Source organism: Jaculus jaculus, chromosome 1 (genome assembly GCF_020740685.1).
Source record: "Jaculus jaculus isolate mJacJac1 chromosome 1, mJacJac1.mat.Y.cur, whole genome shotgun sequence".
Classification (NCBI taxonomy): Eukaryota; Metazoa; Chordata; class Mammalia; order Rodentia; family Dipodidae; genus Jaculus; species Jaculus jaculus.
The window spans coordinates 316,444,510-316,466,316 of NC_059102.1; the positions used below are offsets into that span (position 1 = coordinate 316,444,510).

General features: G+C 50.8%; 1 protein-coding gene across 1 annotated transcript; it reads left to right on the forward strand.

Annotated features, from left to right (window-relative positions):
- Positions 1-950: 950 nt before the first annotated feature.
- Tagln2 (transgelin 2) lies at positions 951-8,215 on the forward strand. The gene is made up of 5 exons (XM_004671103.2): positions 951-1,084; positions 5,932-6,130; positions 6,590-6,764; positions 7,005-7,107; positions 7,442-8,215. Exons 2-5 carry the CDS (start codon positions 5,951-5,953, stop codon positions 7,581-7,583), a joined length of 600 nt encoding a protein of 199 aa, XP_004671160.1. The 5' UTR covers positions 951-1,084; positions 5,932-5,950; the 3' UTR covers positions 7,584-8,215.
- Positions 8,216-21,807: the final 13,592 nt, after the last annotated feature.

Below are 21,807 nucleotides of genomic sequence, written 5' to 3' on the forward strand. Positions count from 1 at the left end.
CAGGGCAGTGAAACTCCGAAGGTGAGGTCAAAGGTCAGAGGCTGGAGAGATGGCTTAGCAGTTAAGGCTTATGCCTGTGAAGCCTAAGGACCCAGGTTCGATTCTCCAGGTCCCACATAAGCCAGATGGTCATAGTAGTGCATGTGTCTGGAGTTCATATGCAGTGGCTCTCTCTGTTTGTCTGTAATTAAAAAAAAAGAATATGAAGGCCAGGGGAGAGTGGTTGTTCACATCTTTAGATATGTCAAGCCCAATAGGGGATTCTACCATATGAAAATGTGAAAAACTTCACTTGAAGGTTGGAAGTGGAGATTCCACCTCAGGAGACTGTTCAGCAGAAGCCCGAGAGGGTGGAAGATGCTCAGGGCACCTCTAAACTCAGCTGTCCTCCACTCTTGAGAGACTGGAACCGCTGCCAGCCTTTCTCACTGTTCCAGCCTTTCTCGCTGAGGCCAGCTTTTCTCAGCTGGCAGGATTAGGACGTCAGGTTATAGAGGAGAAGATGAAAGGGACAGAAGCCGGGTCTGAACCCTGGGTCCCAACCCTGACCACACCCCTTGGGCTCTGGGCAAGAAGTGACCTCACTGTTAGTTTCTGCCCAGGCATGAAGTAGCAAGTGAGTCCACGTGGGAACGTGGCCCCAGCCTGTAAGATCCAGTCGTATCACACCCTACTCTGTCCTGGGGGGGAAGCTCTTCCCTGCCTCCATTTACTCTGCCAGTTTTTAAAAACCGGAAGATGTCTTCCCTTACCCACAGGCCTAAAGTCTTGAGCTAATCTAGGCAGGAGGTTGAAGGGGCAGCTGAGCGGTGGCTGAGGTTCTGGTGGGTGGAGCCCACTGCAACGGCGCCAGGGGCCCTCCAAGTCCTTTAGTCCGCATTCCTGCCCACAGATCCTCTGTCTAAAGCAAGCCTACCTTTTATGTATGCAGCGGTGCCTTTAAACCTCCTGGACCTTGCCCCGCCCCCGGTCCGCCCCGTCTGAGGCGGGACCCTCCAGAAAACCCTTGTCCCGCGGGGTCGGGCGCTCCACTCGCCGCTGCAACCCCTGCCGGGAGCGCTCTGCTATCCAGCCCGCTGGGACGGTGAGCAGGACCCAGGGACCGAGGGGGGTGGGCTGTGCGTGGTCTGTAGACAGCAATAAGCCAGCGCCCGAGACGTGATCCAGGGAACTTGGAGATCCAGGGTCGGCACCCAGCAAGAGTCCAAAGATTGCTCTGCCCTGCCCCGTGCCATCAGGTCCTGGTCCCCAAGCCCTGACCCGGCATTGTGGGGCGATGAGATCAGGCGAGGTCTGCCGGTGCACAGACGGGGCGGCCATCCCCATGGGTGGGGGGAACCGGACCAAACCCCACCCGCGGGGAAGCAAACAGGATCTCGGGCGCTCCGCGGGTTTCCCGCGCGACCCTTCACTTCCTGCTTCCCGGAGCACGTGTGGGCACTGCCCTGCCTGCCCTCAGGCTGCCCCTTTCCACCACTTCCTGCTAGCTCACTTTTGGGGACACTCGAGGGTCACTCAAAGGTTGCGTTACTCCTACGGCGGGTGACCTCGCCTTCGGTGAAGCCCCAGACGTCTCCTGGAGGGTCCCCGCGCCCAGGGCATCCGAGGTCTGCAACCCCGAGCGTGCTCGGATGCGCCCCGACAGTGAGGTCGGGGGTTGGCTGCTTTCCAGCCCGAGCCCGAGCCCCGCTGCCCCCTCCCGTGCCCCCTGCTGCTGGGAAAGCCGGTGGTGGCCGCGGGCGGGCGGGCGGGCTGCCCAGACCACTGCGTCACCCCAGCGGCGGGCGGGCGGGCGGTGGGTGACTCATCCGCAGTAACGGCCTAGGGTGTGGCCGTGGGGTGGGGGCGGCGGCTGTGGGGGGCCGGACCTGCACACCAGAAGTGGATCGCTGCCTGTTCGGTGTCTGCAGGCCTGGGGAGGGGCACTTAAGTACCTGCTGGAAGGTGGAGATGCGCAGTAGGAGGTGTCCTGTGGCTGGAAGGATTGTCCTCATCTCTCCTGAACTGAGTCCCTAGTCTTCTCCCAAAACCCCTCCCACTTTCTCCTTCCTGTTGCAGCACAGAGCCGACCTCAAACTTGCAGAGGAGGCCAAGGTAGGGCGGGGCGAGCAGGGTGCTATCATTCTAGAACCAACAAATAGTCTTTGTCCAGCGCACCCCTCCCCGCCTCTGCCTCCCTCCCCTCTCCCCCACCTAATACTTTCTTTACACCATCCCTTCAACCTTCTCGATGGCCAGGTGTGGGTTTTCTAGCCCAAAACATGCCTTTCCTTCACCCGATGTTTCTTCTAGACTACTTCCTTGAGTTTGCTCCTCGGCCTCCCGGGAGTTTGGTGACTTCTGTCCCCCCCCCCCCCCCATTAGCTCTCCTGGCTCTCCAACGCTGCCTCCTGAAGGGATCCTTCACACCTGGCTATTCCCCAGAACTGGGAGCAGACCGTTCCTGCCCCTTGGTTCAGGTCCTCCACCCAAGTCTGCACGGAGTGGGTGTTTCGGCTGGTGCCCCCACCCTGCCTCCATTCCTGTGTTTGGTACACAGAAGCCATGGCAACGGGTCTCCACCCTCTCCCCTCCTCCTGAGTGAGCTCCGTGGCTTCCTGTTTGTGTGGCTTGGGCTTTTTCTTCTGCCCTGGACTCTGGGTGGTGAGGGGCTGCCCCCGGTGTGGGGTGCGGAGGCTGTCTTCCCTAAGGGAAACTCCTCAACCACACACAGCGTCAGAGTAGTCCCAACCACATCGGAGTTGGGAGCTTCCCTGCATCCCATCTACGTATTGAGTGGAGAGTCCCTTTGTCCTCTCAGTAAACACCCCAGCCAGGAACCTTGAAATCCCGCCACCTCATCGCCACCCTGTGTCCCCCATCAGCATTGTCTTTGAGTTGAGTGAGGTGACTCCCAGAAGGGTCTGGCCGGAGCACAGGACTGGAGGGACTTTTTGTGGCCCCGCCTCCTCTCCCTGCTGTTGTACCCTCGTGGGTGGGGGTGAGGGTTGTTCCCACACTGCAGTCAACTCTTATTGGTGCCAGTCCACCCCCCAAGTTGTCCAGCTGTAGTCTTCCCCTTGGGTTCCCCAGCTGTGGGCATCTCCCACACCTCTCCTCCAGCTGGGCAGATCTCTGCAGCCCAGCCCAAAAGACGACTTGCTGTTTTGCCTTCCTCTGAGGGAGGGCAGGGGTAGATCTCCTGGGTGTCGCTAGGGTGGGCCTCTCCAGCTGCAGCCACAGCCTGTCAACGGCTGCCTGCCTGCCCCAGGGGGTGAGAGAGACAGCTGCTGGCCTGGCTGGGACAGCTCCATCCCAGAGCTTCTCAGCCCTGTGGGTCTGGCACCCAGAGGCTTGAGGCTCTAGGGCAATGGCCCGGGAGTGGAGGAGAGACTTTGCAGCTGGAAGCCACCATCCGGCCAGCTGTGTCCAGGCCCTAGTGGAGGAGGGCTCCTTATAACCCACCCTCTGTCCTGTCCGTGCCCTTTTTCTTCCATTTAACTCTGGTGTCCGGATTATTTCTTTGTCTTTTCTTTAGCTGGGCCAAGAGATTCCTGGGGCTCAAGCCCATCAGCTCCCTGAAAACAGTCCCAAGATCCAAGTGACCAGAGTAAAACTACTCCCAGAAGAGAGAGGTCTAGAAATTTAATCAGGAAAAGGGGGCTTGCTGATGATAGCAGCTTCAGCCCCCCTCCTCTTCCTACCCAGCCTTTCAGTCATCCGCTGTGGTCTGAGGTTAAAGGCTTACAGAAGCCCAGTGGTGGCTGAGCAGTTGGGGCTGGACTGGGGAGGGTGGAGAAGCTGCTCTCTCTTTCTGCTCAGCCGCTCCACGCCCTCCCCTTGCCTTTCCCTAACTGATTGTGAGTGTGTGGCCTGTGGTGTGGATAAGGACCCAGACTGACATTTATCCGGCCTGACTTTCAGGCTGGGGGAAGTCACTCCTAATGAAGTTTAAAAATAACTGATTTATGGGGAGGATCTTGCCGGAAACGTGCGGCTCGATAAGTGGAGTAGACTGAAGCGAGCATGTGGCAGGGCTGGGGAGAGGACTGGCCAGGCACACACCACCTCTGGGGCTGAGAAGTATGACACCATTGGAGGCAGCCTGGCTTCCTGTACTTTGGCAGAATCCCAAGACCCAGTTGAGGGGGCGGTGGGAGTGTTTAACCTGGGGCGCATGGGAGAGGGTGCCAGAATGACTTCATCCTTCAAGTCTGACCTGGCGTGGAGCCAGTTGCCGGCTCCTTTCCTGTCCTTGAGTGGAGTATGTCCCATTTTGAGACCAGCCAAGACAGGGTTATTTCTGAAGAGACAAAAGAGACTCCCCAAAGGGGATGGGAGCAGCAAGTAGGGGACTATGTCCTTTCTCTGTTCCTGACTCCCTTGGGCATCACTAGCATCCCTAGGACTTGTTCCCTGGGCCTCTGGATGTGGGACCTGGTGGAGAGGTGGTGGGTGGGGCAGGCTGCCAGTTGAGGCAGGTGGTCAGAAACCACCCAGGTCTTGCTAAAGAAGGTCCTCAAGGAAAGTTAATGAAACCCTCCCGTTTTCAGCCCCATTCTTCCCTCTTTTCCCAGATTTCAGTGAAAATACCACCCAGTGTTCTGTATTAGTTTCCAGTTTCTGTTAACAAACTACTGTGAACTTTGTGAAACACGTACAGTTCTTATAGAGTTCTACAGAGCCAATGCGGTCTCGCTGGCTAAGGTCCAGCTGTTGGCGGCGTTGTGTTTTGGGGTGAGGTACTAGGGGAGAATCATTTCCTTGCTTTTTCTAGTTTCTAGGGGCTACCTACATTGCCCTCCCAAGGTTCATTACCCCGCCTGACTCCCATATCTTCTTCCTTAGTCTCCCATTCTGCCTTCCTCTTTCACTTACTAAGGACCCTTGTGATCGATCATATTAGACCCTCTTGGCTGATCTGGCCAGTCTAATCCCTCCATTTGCAGAGCTCTATTTTGACATGTAAGGTTATATCCACTGCTTTGGGGAATTAGGACATGGCCAGCTTGGGTGGTGTGGTAGCAGTGGTGGCCCATCTCTTGCAGCAAGCCCTCTCAGAATGCTACTGCCCTTCTCTTAATTTCTGTAACATGGTCTAAGCTGTACAGTTCAGTATTCGTGTGTACAATCATTACCCTATCACGAATGTTCAGTTTTGCTCCCTGCATGGCACCTTAGGACCGAAGGCTTCTGTGCACAAATAGTAGATGCTCAGTTAAAACCAACTTCCAGCACATTTCCCTTGCTCCAAATTCTCCTCTTCCTGAATCATCCTCTTTCCTACAGTTATAAAGAACAGGATTGGGCTGGAGAGATGGCTTAGCAGTTAAGCGCTTGCCTGTGACGCCTAAGGACCCCAGTTCGAGGCTCAATTCCCCAGGACTCACGTTAGCCAGATGCACAAGGGGGCGCATGCATCTGGAGTTCGTTTGCAGTGGCTGGAAGACCTGGCGCGTCCATTGTCTGTCTGTCTGTCTCTCTCTCTCTCTCTCTCTCTCTCTGTGTCACTCTCAAATAAATAAATAAATAAATAATTTTAATTTTTTTTAAAAAAGAACAGGATTGGCGTTCAGTTGATCAGTTTGCATATGCAAGAGCTGATCACCACATGAGAAAAGCCGAACTCCAGCTCTTCAGCTCATATACAGTTCCACTGGGTCATATGCTTCGTTCTAGAAAGAGAACTATCTGTTCAAATGAAATTCAGTGGGGAGCCTTAGTAGACAGAATGCTTGTCTTAGGGGTGGGAGAATCCAGAGAGTATCCATCGGTGTGACTGACCCCACATCTCCCAGAGTTCTTAGTGTCCAGGCACTGAGGTGAACACTCCCTCATTTGGCAGCAATGCTGGTTCTCACCCTTGGGAGATATGATGTCCCCACAGGAGCATCCCCTGCCTTATGGGCTGCAGAGTGTTGACCATGGGCCCCACTGTGTTCTGTCCTCCAGTCAACCACAGCTGTTCAGAATGGCCAACAGGGGACCTGCGTATGGCCTGAGCAGGGAGGTGCAACAGAAGATTGAGAAGCAGTACGACGCAGACCTGGAGCAGATCCTCATCCAGTGGATCACCACCCAGTGCCGCAAGGATGTGGGCCGGCCCCAGCCTGGGCGGGAGAACTTCCAGAACTGGCTCAAGGATGGCACGGTGAGAGCTCGGTTGCCGCTGGACTGGGGGGGTGCAGGGAGGATTAGGGCTAGCTCTGGGGAACTAGGGATTATTTAACCTAAAGGATGCAAGAATGAGAGCATGCAATCCGGCTTTCTTCCTCAGCCTGTCTGTCTCTCTGGAGGTTACAGCAGGCCTTCTGCTTTGCCTCCCTCTGTTAGAAGGAAGGTCAGGGTGAACTGCCTCCTGCCGCAGAAGGTCCCAGTGATAAACAAGAAGAGTAGCCCTACAGAAGGAGGGTGAGAGGGTAGGCTGTACACAGTGGAGTGGCAAGGAAAGTCCAAACACTCATCCCTGGGGCTTGAAGGCAGGGTTCTGGGCAGGAGGGGCCCTCAGGCTCTTTTCAAGGGGAAGGCACCTCTCTGGTTCACTGTCACTGGTCCTGCTGATCTGCAGTGGGCATGTCCTCACCTCGGCATACCTGCTGTCCTCACCCAGGTGCTGTGTGAGCTCATTAACGGGTTGTACCCTGAGGGGCAGGCCCCAGTAAAGAAGATCCAGGCTTCTACCATGGCCTTCAAGCAGATGGAGCAGATCTCTCAGTTCCTGCAGGCAGCTGAGCGCTACGGAATCAATACCACTGACATCTTCCAAACTGTGGATCTCTGGGAAGGTGGGTCAGGGTCTGAGGCTGTCGTCTGAAGAGAGGAGAGATTGGGCAGGGCCATCCTCATCAGGCAGAAGAAATACGTTGCAGGCTTCCTGAAGACAGAATGGCGTGTGTCTGTGTCTTGGAGGAGTTAGGCATGTTGCAAGCTGGGTGGAGACAGTGTGTGAATAGTAGTGATGGAACTAGAACCCTGGCGAGTTAAGCCCTCAGCCCTGCTTAGGCATCATGTCCCTCTTCTTCCAGGAAAGAACATGGCCTGTGTGCAGCGGACACTGATGAACCTGGGTGGGCTGGCGGTAGCCAGGGATGATGGGCTCTTTTCTGGAGACCCCAACTGGTTTCCTAAGTAAGTATCCCTGGGACCGCCGCAGTACCGTGGTAGAGTGTTCTTGATGGTTTCTGTCGATAGGAAAAAAAAAAACTCCATGGAAGCCAGTCATTTATAAAGCACTTTCATATAACTCACTTCACTTAACCCTTAGAACTCCAGAGGGGTGGTGGGGGTGGCAAGGGACTGACACTTTGGAGGAACAAAAAGGTGCCTTCAGGCTGCCCAAAGCTCTCAAAGGCAGAGCTGACCCCAGCCCTTAGTTCCATAGCAAAGCTAGCTCTCTGTCTTGGGAAGAATTTACTGGGGCAGCTTCCGGCTTCCTCCTAACCAGTGCCTCCTTCCCACCCAGGAAATCCAAAGAGAATCCTCGGAACTTCTCGGACAACCAGTTGCAAGAGGGCAAGAATGTGATTGGGCTGCAGATGGGCACCAACCGTGGGGCATCTCAGGCAGGCATGACCGGCTATGGAATGCCACGCCAGATCCTCTGATCCCACCCTGCCCCCACCCCTGTCTTCTCATGAATGGTTAATATATATGTGTATATATATATGTTCTAGCAATGACATTCCCTGAGAGCCCATGGAGCTTTCGAGCTCCCCTCTGCCAGGGTGGGGTCCAACCTGTCTTGTCACCCGTGGCAGTGTGTGACAGCAGCCTCTCCCCACTTTGCTTACTAATACATTCCTTTCCTGTACCCATCAAAACTGGACCAATCTTTCCCCTCGGACCAAAGCCTCTTCCCTTAGCGTGTCTCTTGTGACCTTGAGCTCTGTGCTCTTGGTCTACTCCTTGGCTAAGAGACAGATGCTGCCCTGTGGCCCAATGCCACACTGGCCTTCCTTCCACAAGTATGCCTCTCCCAAAGCTGTGGCTGCAGGGACTTAATTTATAGGGAGGGGCCTGGGGGTTGGTTGCCACTCCAGCCACAGCTGGGCTGTACTTACCACACATCTGGGGGCAGCCTTCCCTGGCAGAGGTCCTTTTGGCTTCTCATTTTCCATTCCCTTCACTGTGGTTAAGGGGTGTGGCAGAGGGGGAAAGAGGGAGAGGGCTGCCCACTGTGGTCTGGAACTCGAACATGACTCTGCTGATTTAAATAAAGAATCCTAGTCTTTTTGGATGGAGTCTGGTTGTGTCCAGGGCCACTGTGCCCACTATGGGGAAGGGAAGAATACTGGGCCAAGAGAGAGGGCAGGCATGAAAGGCTGTGCAGTGCTCACCTCTGCTTTCAGTTTTCCCCCATCCTGTGTGTGTGTGTGCATGCGTGTATGTGTGTTCATACATGTGAGGGTGTATGTATGCAGGTCAGAGGTCACTGTTGGTGTCTTCCTCAGTTGTTCAACACCTTATTTTTAGTTTGTTTAGTCAGGGTCTCTCACTGAACATAGAACTTACTGATTTGGCTACACTTGCTAGCCAGTGAGCCCCAGGGGAATCCTCGTTTCTCCCTCTCCAATACTGGGATTATAGGCATTGGTCACCTTGCTCAACGTTTATGTAAAGTCTGGGGATCCAAACTTCAATTCTGCTGCTTGTGCATCCGTATGTTATTGACTGAGCCATCTTCCTAACCCCTTCCCATTCTCTTCGTTGTGTAGGGAAGGGATTAGGAGCTCACGGTTACTCTCGGGGTAGGAGCATGTGGCACAATTTGTGGGCAGTGTCTGTAGGATCTGAGAATTTCACTACCCAGTGAAATTGGGCAGATGGCTCAGTCGTGGCTGGGCCTGCCCTCCAGCTAGAGCAGCTCAATGCAGGGTGGAGGGTGTAGGCGCAGCGCTGAGTCCTGGCAAGTGCAGCCTTCTCCAGAGGAAGGCTCCTCCAGTCACTGTAGGTCACTAGGGCACGGTGGAGGAGAGTGTCCCAGCTTGGAGGCCAAGGACGGGGGTTGTAGTGGCTAGGGGGAGTGGAAAGTGGCGGCTCCTCGAGCAGCCTTGGTGACTGAGCCCGAGCACCTGGGAGCTGCATGCTGATCCTAGCACCAGAGTTTCCCTTTATAGATGGTGGCCTTGGACCTTTGGGTCCTGTTGTTCCTCAGGCGTGAATGTTTGCAGCTTTTCATAAGGGCATCTCATTGCTCCAAGGCTTCCTGTGCAGCCTGGGTGTCTTCCACAGAGAACTTAAGGGGGATCTGAGCTGAACTCCTGCACCAGGTCCCCAAATCCCCAGGCGCCTGGCCTCCACGTGTTCCTGTGCCCCTTTCTGCTTTGGTTTAGCCGTGCCGCGGGAGGGGAACTACACAGGACATTGTGCCTGAGAGTGACATTATGCTGTGGTTTGAACCAGGGAGCTGTCATCCCGCCTCGTGGTGGCTGCCGCTTCCCAGAAACACCTACTGTGCACCTGGCTCCATGCCACCGGTCTGTAGCCGGCAGCTCCTTATCCTGATATCTCACAGTGGGAGAGATGGCATTTGCTTGCTTGCTGCGCTCCCACGGGGGCTGCGACACAGATAAGATAGGCTGTAGTCTGTGTGTAAATTCCCAGGGTGTTAGCTGTCACTCCTTTATCTCCCCTTCTGGAAGGCTTTGTGGAATGCCAGTGACAGGAAGAAAGAGAGAGAGGTCATTGCAGAGAAAAAGTAATTCACGGATAATTGTACTACGTGTTAAAAAAACCTTTCCTGATTTAACTGTTTAAGGTAGAAACTATCGGGCATCTACTTCACAAAATTTCTGGGATGTGAGATTCTCACACGAGTTCAGGACGTGGACGTTACTGTTATTTTCCCCCATTCTTTTCCTCAAGTCTCACACAGGGTAAGGAACTTGGCCAAGGCCAGCTAGCAATTAAGCAGAGGAGCAGGGATTTGAGCCCCAGTCAACCTAACAGGCTCCAGTTCAGCCTTCGCTGTCAGACTCAGCCACAGACAGGGCTATGAAGGAACCGGGGAAGTGGGGTTGTGGGGAGGGGGGAGATGGCCTCCATCTGTAACAGAGGAAAGTATGGATGCGTTCGCCTCATATGGCTGCCATGAAGATTGCGTGAGCCCCACCTAGAAATACCGTGAGTGGCGACTGACCGCACCTAGTAAGGTCTTAAGAAATGAAAGTGCGGGGGGATAAAAGGTGGGGTTTGTATGGGCAGTGGTCTGGAGACGGCTGATGCCACCCCCTAGAGTCACCCTGTCAAGGCAAACACCAGCTGGATTTGAGTGGCGCTCACGTCCCTCCTGGTTGTGACCACCATCACCGTGCTTGGGGAGAACCTTCAATGTGCCCTCCGACTCCATCCCAGTGGCCACTCAGCAACTTCTTTTGGAGCTGGCCTCCACCAGCACCTCAAAATTTTATACCATTTTTCCTTTGCTTGCTGTTTAGCATTTTCTGCCCCCTGAGGTCATAATTTCACCCTTGATTTGGCTCCTGTCGTTTTAAGTGTCTGTCATCAGGCCTCGAGCCCAGACCTGCTATCAAAAAGAAATCCTGTACAATGTCCCCTTTTCTTGCCATCTTCTAACACCCTATTTCCCATGGGTGTCTACACACAAGTTTTTCACAAACATTTATATACACGATGTACCCTGATCACAATCCCCTCCCACCACACTCCTTGGTTCCCTTCCCCTACGCCCCCTCCACTGACCTCCTTCTTCCCCCCAATTACTCCATTTTGATGATACCATTGTTTTGCCCTCATATTATGCAGTCTGGCGTAGGTCCTCAATGCCGTGGTCACTCCGAGCCTGGAAGACAGTACTGCAAAGCGCGCCTCCCCTTCCCTGGACTCGTCTATTCTTTCTGCCACCTCTTCCACGATGGTCCCTGAGCCTTGGAGGTTGAGACAGAGATGTCTCACTGTGCTCCACACTGCGCTGTCACTTCTTCTCAGTACTTAGGCGAGTGCTGAGTGTCCGGGGCAGCGGTGCTCGGTAACGCTGTGCTTGCGGGACCATTTCAGCTGACTAGAAAGTTCTCCTTCCAGGTCTCGCCATGGCTTACTCTTTCATCCCCTTTGGGGCTCGTTTCAATGATCACTTTTCCTGACCGTCATATTCAGAATTACAGGCCACCTCAGCCTGCACCCTTCCTCCTGACCACCTGACACCCAGTATGTTTTACTTAGTCACTTTCTGTCTCCACCCCTAGAATCTACACTGCGCAGAGGCGGTTTTTTGTTGGTTTTGTTCATAGAGAGTTAGCATGCTGTGGTGCTGAATCAATATTTGTTGAGTGAATAAATGAATGAATCAATGAGTGTCATACCACCCTCCCCTCTCATCCCCTGGCCTAGTAACACAGTGCCCAGCCAGCCGAGGGTCACAGCATCTCAGCCTGTCATCGGATCTGAGGCTGAACCCAGCTTGCTTGTCCGCTCCCATGCTTCCCCATGGCTCATTTTCAAAAGGCAAAACCCCAAGAAGTTTCACTCGTGACAGACAGCCAGAGAAGGGGAAATTGGGAAGGGGGTGAACGGTGGTGGCGTGCTCTCGGCAAATGAAAGGTCTATTGAGAATCTCGGGGGAGAAGAAGCGGGAGGGCACGAGACGAAGTGGTGAGACTCAACTTTGGTTTATTCACTTTTTTTTATTTTTATTTTTATTCATTTATGAGAGAGAGAGAGAGAGGGGGAGAGGGAGAGGATGTATTGTAGGCCCTGCAGGCAGGCACCTTTCACCACAGAGAAAGTTCCCCAGCCAGCCTTCCTCCTGTTTCTTTCTTTCTTTTTTTTTTTTTTTTAATTTTATTTATTTGAGAGCGACAGACACAGAGAGAAAGACAGATAGACGGAGAGAGAGAGAATGGGCGCGCCAGGGCTTCCAGCCTCTGCAAACGAACTTCAGACGCGTGCGCCCCCTTGTGCATCTGGCTAACGTGGGACCTGGGGAACCGAGCCTCGAACTGGGGTCCTTAGGCTTCACAGGCAAGCGCTTAACCACTAAGCCATCTCTCCAGCCCTGTTTCTTTCTTTTTTATACTGTCTCTTTTAAATTTTATAGCCGGGCCTCCTCCAGGCACTGCAAGTGCATCATTTTATACACGTGGCTGTACTGTGGGTCCTGGGGAATCACACCTAGCTTTGCAAGCAAGTACCTTTATTCCTTCAGGTTTTTATTTTGTTTCTTTTCCTTTCGTTTTTCCGGTGACGCTCTCACTCTAGGCTCAGGCTGACCTGGAATTCACTATGTAGTCTCAGGGTGGCCTTGAACTCACGATGGGTGATCCTCCTACCTCTACCTCCGAAGTGCTGGGATTAAGATTTTTCTTCCTTTTTAAAAAGATTATTTACATGTGCACATGGGCACCCTAGGATCTCCTGTCCCCAGACAAATAACACTACTTTTGTTTTTACTTATTTGCGAGAGGAAGGGAGAAAGAGCACAATGGGGGGGGGGGGGCCTCCAGGCGCTGCAAATGCACTCCAGAAGCATGTGCCATTTGGTGCACATGGCCGTAAGTGGGTACTGGAAATCTAACCTAGCTTTTCACGTCTCCGGTTTATTCACTTTTTGCCTTCAGCTAGGAAGTGGAAAATCACTAGAGGTGGAGAGAGTAGGCTTGGCCCATGGTGGCCAATGGAAGGGAGAGTTCAGAAAGGGCGGGGGTGGGGGAGGTAGATAAGAGAGAGAGCTCCGCCCCATTTGGCTCACCTGTGGGTAAAAGCAGAGGTCTGTGGAGCCTGTTCATAGTGTTCAAATGTGTGTCCAGGTATGCTAGGACTGACTAGGGCTTAGGGCCGCATGTGGGGAGACGGCCTATGAGGAGTGTTTGCCCGGGCCTGAAGCTAATGGGTGTGCAGAGGTGTTGCTGGTGTGCGTAGGCATCTGTGTGTTTGTACATGGCTCTCTGGAGAACAATATGTCCCATTCCCGCCTCTACAGCCGAAGGAGGCCTTTGAGAACTTGGCAAAGGCCCAAGGAGCAGTGGAACAGGGAAAAGGCTGGGCAATGGGACCCCAGGGAAGGAAACAATAAAGGGTCCAGAATTAAATTTATTGCAGAAAAGGCTAAAAGAGTGAATTAGTAACTGTCTATGTGCAAAGAAGTGGATTTTAGTCCCAGTGGCCAGGGAGGTAGATGGGAAGAAAATGCTGCGAAGTTGCAGCTAGAGAAATTTAGGTTAGATAAGGAAAAATGATCCTCTGGACTCTTAAAGTTATTAGCCTTTGGAATCTCTAAAGGGTCAGAAGGAATGTCTTCAATAAATAGGAAAATCTCATGTCCTAATGGAGGAAAATAGGCAGCTTTGCCTAGGAATGCCCAAATGCCCCCCCCCCTTTTATTATTCACATATTCTTTCAATAATTATTGAAGTTCTACTCTATGTCAAACCTTATGGGTAGGGGTTACTGATATATCATCTTCTTCCTCAAAGACTGGTCCTGAAGTGAAATGGAAATTTTGAGGTTCCTTGTCAATACACCAATATGCCAATGCACCAATAAGTTTCAGGTACCCTAGATTCTTATGAATTTAATTCTTATGAATGGATGTCTTATGAATTTAAAGAATTAAAAGTCGTAGATCAACGGGTAAGGTTTAGAGAGACTTTATTAGATTAAGAGAAGAGGGGAAAATACAGGGAGCTCCTCCGTGTGGCGGGCAGGAGTGGGTAGTGGGAATGTGTGGGAGTCGGAGGGGACACTTACCAGGACCTAGAAGTTCGGGAAAGATGAACAGCTGCAAAAAGAGGGGCCTTCCCACTTGGTAAGCATCTACCTTATTGTGGTGGGCCTTACCTTCAGGCTTAGGTCAGCCTGAGTAAGGGCTGATTGGTCTGGGCTAGAGGGGCTGGCTCAAGAAGAGACCAGCAATGAAGCCAAGTTTTGGGGTCAAGCTTTACCAACCACAGTGCCAGGATCAGATTTACATTCTAGGAAAGGGGAACTCTCTCCCAGGAGGGGCTCAGGTTGTTTATGGAAAAATAGGTCTAAGTAACTCTATTAGTCAAGAGATGAGGAGAGGAGAGATCCTTCTCTGATCTCTAGGAACGTGGAGATTGCAAGGGCAGATTTAAGGACATTTCTGCTTTTTATTTTCTGGGGCCCATTCCCTCAAACTACCTAACGAAGCTACCTGACTCTCTCTCAGGAGCTGTGATGATTCTAGAAGCCAGTGGCACATGACTTTGAAGCTTCATGAGGGAGGATCTCACCACAGGCCAAAGTCCTGGACGAATTCTTGAATGCTCAGAAGAGATGAGGCTACCTGTAGCTGGAATCACCTCTCTTGATCTGCCCAGAGGGTTGGGGAGCATGCTAGGAAGGCTCCTCTGGAATAAGGAACAATCAATGACTCTGGTCAGAGATCAAGTTCCCTTGGAGAGAGGGACTACTGCTTTGTTCTCTGGGATGGGTTTGGCCAAAGAGATCTGAATCAGGGTGAGAAACAAGGATCTGCTACAATGGACAGATCAATGTCACTAGAGCTTGCAGTGTGGGGGGAATCTTCCACACACACATCCCCTCAGAAACTGGGCCTGTCATTTGGCTTCACCCCACTGCTGGTAGGACCTGATGTTTGAATTGGCTTTCTGTTAGAGAAATATGGATCACTGTTCTAGGGACTTTATATTTTGGGCTTGTCTGTTCATTATTTCTTCTCTGCCAACATAACATGTGACATGATAAAGTGTCTAGGTGCTGGGGGGAGTTTTCGGGAGGGGTGCCATGTTGGTGCCTTGAAGATGGTGGCATGTGGAGACTCAAGGATGACTGGGAGCTCGGTGGTGAGAAGGAGATGTCCCCGGTAGGGGCTGTGGCATGCATACTTCCAGGTGAGACTGTACAGCACTGAAGCACTGACCTGTGAGTTTTGAGGCGTGATGCTGAGAATTGCATTTGAAAAGGGAAGCGATGGTCAGATCATCCAGGGAACTTCAGCATCAAATTATCAATTTTTACAATATATCACAAGGGAAGCTATTGAAAGACTTTTTTCTTGAGGCATGATCTTGCTGTGCAGCTGCTGCAGCAAGGTTCTCATTGCTGGCAGAAATCACCAGACCAAGAGAAGCTTTTGGGGAAAAATTTTGGCTTATAGACTCGAGAAGAAGCTCCATGATGGCAGGGAAAGTGATGGCATGAGCAGAGGGTGGACATCACCCCCTGGCCAACATAAAGTGGACCATAGCAACAGGAGAGTGTTGCCAAACACTGGCAAGGGGCCACTGGCTATAATACCCATAAGCCCATCCCCAACAACACACTGCTTCCAAGAAGTGTTAATTCTAAAATCACCATCAGCTGGGAACCTGGCATTCAGAACACCTAAGTTTATGGGGGACACCTGAATCAAACCACCACACTCCATCCCTAGGCCCCATAAACTAAAAACCATACATAATATAAATGCAATGCATTCATCCAACTTTAAAAGTTCCCATAAATTTTATCAGCCCTAATGATGTTCATACATCCCCATAGTCCAAGATCTTTTAACGGAGCCATAATACCAAAAAAAACAAAAACAAAAACTTAAAAACCCATAAGGGCACAGAATAAACATTCACACTGCAAAAGATGGCATTGGGTATAGCAAAGAAATATTCAATCAATAAGAGATTTAAGTAGGGCAAACATCAAACTCTGAGGCACCAAGTCAAGCAACTCTAGCCAGTGACAAGTCTTCACGTCTGATAATTCTAACCAGCAACAAGTCTGTGGAGTTCCAACTTCACCCCTCTAGCTAGACTACTCACAGTCCTAGAAAACTTCATCCAGGCCAGCAGCTCTCCTAATCAGCCATCTCATGGTCTTGGCATCTCCACTGGGTCTCCACTGCAACCCACGGTTCATCCTCTCAGCTCCACTGGGTCTCCATACAGGCATTCAGCAAATCTACTTCACACTGTCCACGGCCATTTCCAAAACACAAGACCGTGTTGAAAACTCAATGTCTCTCTCTTTCCTGCATTTCTTATACTCCATAATACCAGGTAGGGTGCCAATTTATTAATTCGGGGGGCGGGGGGATAAAACAGACTTTGAAGAATAGGACATTCCTTGAGCACTCAGGCCCCATTAAAAGAGTTTATATTCTTCCTATTGCCCCAATCTCAAAGGTTGTAATCTCTCATATAAATACAGCTGAACAGGCAGCAGCTTGGCCCAAAGATTTCATTTTTTCTGTGCCACATCCCTCTACACACACCAGTCTGTTTCTATGCATTGCAATCCTGCACAAGTTTTCAGGACACAGGCATAACAGCAAGCTTTTTACACAAACTGCTTCTAGCCCAGTCCAGACAAAGCTCCTTTTCACCCTCATAAGCCAAACCTCACTGTCCGTAGTTCTTACTGCATTCAGGTCTTTCAACTCTGATCAGAATAGTCCATCAAGCTGTACTTACAGCACTGCAAGGCATCTCTTAGGCCAAGGTTTCAAATTCATCCACATTCCTCTTGAAAATCAGCTCCAAAGGGTTTAAAGCCACTTAGTCAGATGTCTAGCAGCAAATGACATCCCACTCTTGGTACCAACATTACTGTTGCAGCCAGGGTCGCATTGCTGGCAGAAATCACTTAAGAGCAGCCTTTGGGAAAAAGGGTTTATTTTGGCTTATAGACTTGAGGGAAAGCTCCATGATGGCAGGGGAAAATGCTGGCATGAGCAGAGGGTAGACATCACCCCCTGGCCAACATATGGTGGACAATAGCAACAGGAGAGTATGCCAAACACTGGTAAGGGGACACTGGCTGTAATAACCATAATCCTGCCCTCAACAATACACTGCCTCCAAGAGGCCTTAATTCCCAAATCTCCATCAGCTGGGAGCCTAGCATTCAGAACACCTAAGTTTATGGGGGACACATGAATCAAACCATCACAGCCACTTAGGCTGTTCTTGAAATTGCTGTGATCTTCCTCAGCCTCTGGTATGCTGGGATTTCAGGCATGTGCCATCTCACCTGACAAATGATTTTGAGTAGGACAAAAAGTTACAAACTGTGTTTTAAAAATATTTGTATTTATTTATTTGAGAGTAAGATAGAAAAAGGCAGAAAGAGAATGAGTATGGGCATGCCAGGGCCTCCTGCCACTGCAAATGAACTCCAGATGTATGTGCCACTTTGTGCATCGGGCCTTACATGGGCACTGGGGAATTTAACTCAGGCTGTCAGGTTTTGCAAGCAAGTACCTTTAACTGCTGAGTTATCTCTCCAGCCTACAAACTGTGTGGTTTTTGTTTTGTTTTGTTTTGTTTTGCTCAGTAAGTTCTATGGTGCTATAAGGTAGAGAATGTTGTAAGATTGGGAAAGCTTGAAAGAGGCAGATTTAGGAGGTCATTACAGTGGTCTTGGCAGAAATGACTGTGGCCCGGGTTAAGGGCAAGGACAGTGAGGATGGGAAAAATGAAGTTCAAAACTGGTATCCTCTGGGCTGGAGAGATGGTTTTGCAGTTAAGGTGCTTGCCTGAGAAGCCTAAGAACTCATGTTCAAATCTCCAGGCCCATGTAAGCCAGACACACAGTGATGCAAGTGTGCAATGTTGCACGAGGGGGCACACACATCTGGTGTTCATTTGCAGCTGCTGAAGGCCCTGGTGTGCCTGTTCTCTCTCTCACTCTCAAAAATAAAAGTAAACTGCTATCCTCTGATTGGATGTGGAGGGTGAGTGGGGAGGGAAAGGGATCAAGAAAGACATTGTTAGCCGGGCATGGTGGCACATGCCTTTAATCCCAGCACTCGGGAGGCAGAGGTAGGAGGATTGCCATGAGTTCGAGGCCACCCTGAGACTCCATAGTGAATTCCAGGTCAGCCTGGGCTAGAGTGAGACCCTACCTCAAAAAAAAAAAAAAAAAAAAAACGCGCCTTTAATCCCAGCACTCGGGAGGCAGAGGTAGGAGGATCGCTGTGAGTTCAAGGCCACCCTGAGACTACATAGTGAATTCCAGGTCAGCCTGGGCTAGAGTGAGACCCTACCTCAAAAAACAAAACAACAACAAAAGACATTGTCTAGGGCTGGGAAGATGGCTCAGCAGTTAAAGAAACCTATTGACAAAGCCTGTTGGCCAGGGGTTCAATTCCCCAGGCTCTCACATAAAATCAAAAAGGCATTGGTTTGCAGTAGCAAGAGACACTGCATGCAAACACACATGAAAATAAATGCATTGCTTGACTTCAGCAGCTGATCAGATGTGCCATCTATTACTGGGATAAGAAATTCAGGAGGAGAGGACACCAACACAAGATATTGATGCTCCTCATTTTACACTGAGGCTGAGTCAAAGTGACTTGTTGAACTAGTGGACTACGAATTAAACTGGGCAGAAGTCTAAGCCATTGGTCACCTTGTAGTGGGGATCCCCTATGAAAGGACTGACCTTGGGGAAGGGTTCAGTCTGCAGCTGCCTTGAGCTGTGGTTTTCCTGTGAGTGGAGGCCAGAGCCATAGTGGAGGAAGGGAGAGGTCAGGCTTGGCTAGAGGAACAGGAAGTTCAGCTCCACGGCAGTGACCTTCAGTCAAGCTGAGATCTGGCCACTTAGACAGAAACTGACGGAGGGCTGGCGGCACTGCTCCTGGATCCTGTGGCTCTGGGTTTCTGTGCTCAAGGCTCCCTGACCTTCTCAGACTTGCCCTTCTTAGACTTCTCTCAGACAGCCCGCTTTCACTTCCAGCCAGAAGAAGCTACTGCGACCACCAGGACAACTCCCAAGAGGTGCACTTTGAAGGCACTTGCATAGTTATTGACCCCAGAGAGGCTTGTCACCTCTTGGTAAGACTTTAGTATCCTCACACCCTTCAGAAGGAACAGGAGAACTGAAGCTTAGAGATTGTGAGTGGTTTGCCTGGGGCCCCAGGGTTTTTGAGAGCAGAACGTACGTATGCCTTACGTATCTTCCTGTGGCTCCTGAGTGCTGGCTTTCCAAGGAGTGTCAGTGCTCATGATTTTTTTTTTTTTTTTTTTTGAGGTAGGGTCTTGCTGTAGCCCAGGCTGACCAGGAATTCATTATGTAGTCTCAGGGTGGCCTAGTACTCACGACGATCCTCCTACCTCTGCCTCTCAAGTGCTGGGAGTAAAGGTGTGCACCACCATGCCCAGCATAATTTTTAATATTTTATCTATTTAACCATTTATTTTAGAGAGGAAGAGGGAGAGAATGGGTGTACCAGGGCCTCCAGCCACTGCAAACACACTCCAGATGAATGTGCCACCTTGTGCATCTGGCTTATGTGGGTACTGGTGAGTCAAACTTAGGTCCTTAGGCTTTGCAGGCAAGTGCCTTAACCACTAAGCAATCTTTCCAGCTCCTCATGAGTTTTTTTTTTTAAAATATATTTATTAATTTATTTGCAAGCAGAGAGAGATAGAGAAACAGACAGACAGAATGGGTGCTCCAGGGCCTCCAGCCACTGTAAACAAACTCCAGATGCATGGGCCACTTTGAGCATCTGCCTTCACGTGTGTCCTGGGGAACTGAACATGTCATTAGGTTTTGCAAGCTAGCTCCTTATCCACTGAGCTATCCCTCCAAGCTATCACTTGGTGTTGGAAGTACTCAGAGTCAAGCACTCTTGGAGATGTGGTTGGCAATAGATTCCAGGGGACACAGGATGGTAGGTTCTCCTAACTGCCACAAGTAGTCCCAATGTCTTTTGTTTGTTTTTCAAGGTAGTGTCTCACTCTAGCCCAGGCTGACCTAGAATTTACTTTGTAGTCTCAGGGTGGCCTTGAACTCAAAGTGATCCTTCCTCTGCCTCCTGAGTGCTGGGATTAAAGGCATGCACCACCATGCTCAGCTCCAGTGTCTTTAATATATCCTGTTCTCTAAGTGAAGTCCCCATACTGTCTATTGGGATGCTAGTGAGAAATGAAGATTTCACGTGGAGATTGAATTTGCATTTTAAACATAACCCTTAGGTAATATTGTCTAGGAGATTGGAGAGAAGTTTCTATGATAGGAAATTGGAGAGAAGTTTCTCTGCCAAGAAAATGGAGGTCTGGGAAGGCCTTGGCCTGAGCCAGGCACAGGAGTTGTTCCTACCCCCCACCCTGTACTGTTTGGTGACTGTGGCGGGGTTGCCAGGGGAACCAGGCTGTGCAACTTCCTGACTTTGGCTTTATCCCCCTCCTTGGCTTTATCTCAGCATCCGCCACCTAGTCCAGGGCCGGCGCTGGTCACGTAGAAGGGGAAGCTGGTGCCAGGCATGTGGGGGCGTGTCCAGGACATGGGGCAACTCTAGGCCAAGGACCTGGGTGCGGAGGGCTTGAGATGTGGTGTTCAAGTGGGCAGGGAGACCACAGATTCATTAATGTCTTTCTCTGTGGCCTGAGAGGTACCTGACCACTCGGGGATTGTGGGGACGGGTGGTAGTGACTTTGGAGGAGGAGGTCTCCTGTCTTGATATTGCAGCTCCCTGCGGAGGAAGAGGCTTCCACATCATTGCGCTCTCTGGTGGGAGCTCCTCTCCTCTTTCCTCCCTCTCCTCTGCATGCAGAGCCTTCCGTGTCCAAACGGAGTCTCTTGAACTGCCTTTAAAAACAGGAAAGAGGAAGAGAAGTTAAAAAAAAATTATTTATTTGCATGTGTATGTGTGTGTGTGTGTGTGTGTGTGTACATGTGCACGCGCTCTTGTGCATGTGCCAGAATCCCTTGCTGCAGCAAATGAATGCCAGGCCCAGGAGCTACTTTTTGTGCCTGGTTTCATGTGGGTGCTGGGGAATTAAACCCTGGTTGTACCCTTAGCTCCTGAGCCATCTGTCCAGCCCCAGGAAATTTTTAAAAATAATTTTAATTTAATTTATTGACTTATTTGAAAGAAAGAGGCATGCCAGGGTCTCCAGCCACTGCAAATGAACTCCTGACACGTGCACCGCCACCTGGCGCATCTGGCTTACGTGGGTCCTGGAGAATCGGACCTAGGTTCTTAGGCTGTACGGGCAAGCACCTTAAACGCTAAGCAATCTCTCCAGCCCCAGGGAGGGAAAATGTCTATGTGTTTGTGTGTGTGCATGTGTGTATTCCAGTTCACATGTATGTAGGTATGTATAGGTACACATGTGTGTGTGGAGGCCAGAGGTCAACATAGGTGTTTTTTCTCAATTGCTTTCCACCCTAATTCTGAGACAGGCTCTCTTATTCAACCTGAGCCCTCCAATTTAGCTAAATAAATTAGCCAATAAATCCGGAACTCCTCTTGCCTCTGCCTCCCCAGCACTTGCTGCCACACCCAGCTTTTACACGGGTACCTGGGGCCTGAGCTCAGGTCTTCTTGCTTGCACAGCAAGCACTAATGACTGAGTCATCTCCCCAACCCCAGAAAGGGAGTTTTGGAAACAGAAATTTGAGGGCATTTTAATAGTTTGAGTTAAAATAATTCATGCATTTAAGTATTTATGTTTTGAGTCTTACTTTGATTTAGAAAGAATTTAGGACAGCTTGCAGAGTTCAAGTGTTCCAGGAAGGGGGGCAGGGACAAGGCTTCTAAGTTCATGCAACTTAGTAACAAGAATAAGATCCGATTCCCCGACTCCTGATGATGTTTATGCTACACTAAGGACAAACATGCCCTGTGGCTGGGGGAAGAAAACACTGATTTTTGAGCCTGGTCTTATCTTCACCATCTCCACTCCTCCCTCTCTATTATCCGATCCCCTGCCCAGGTCAAGGGTCAAGCCTAGCTACCAGGGCTCCAACCTCATGTTTCCCTTTCTACTCTCTACTCCAGGAAATAGCATGGAGAGCTTCCTCCACTCCCTCTTAGACGGGATTATGGCTAGGATATAGGCTTAGGAAAAAAAAATAGTGCTTTATTGAGGATCAGATGGG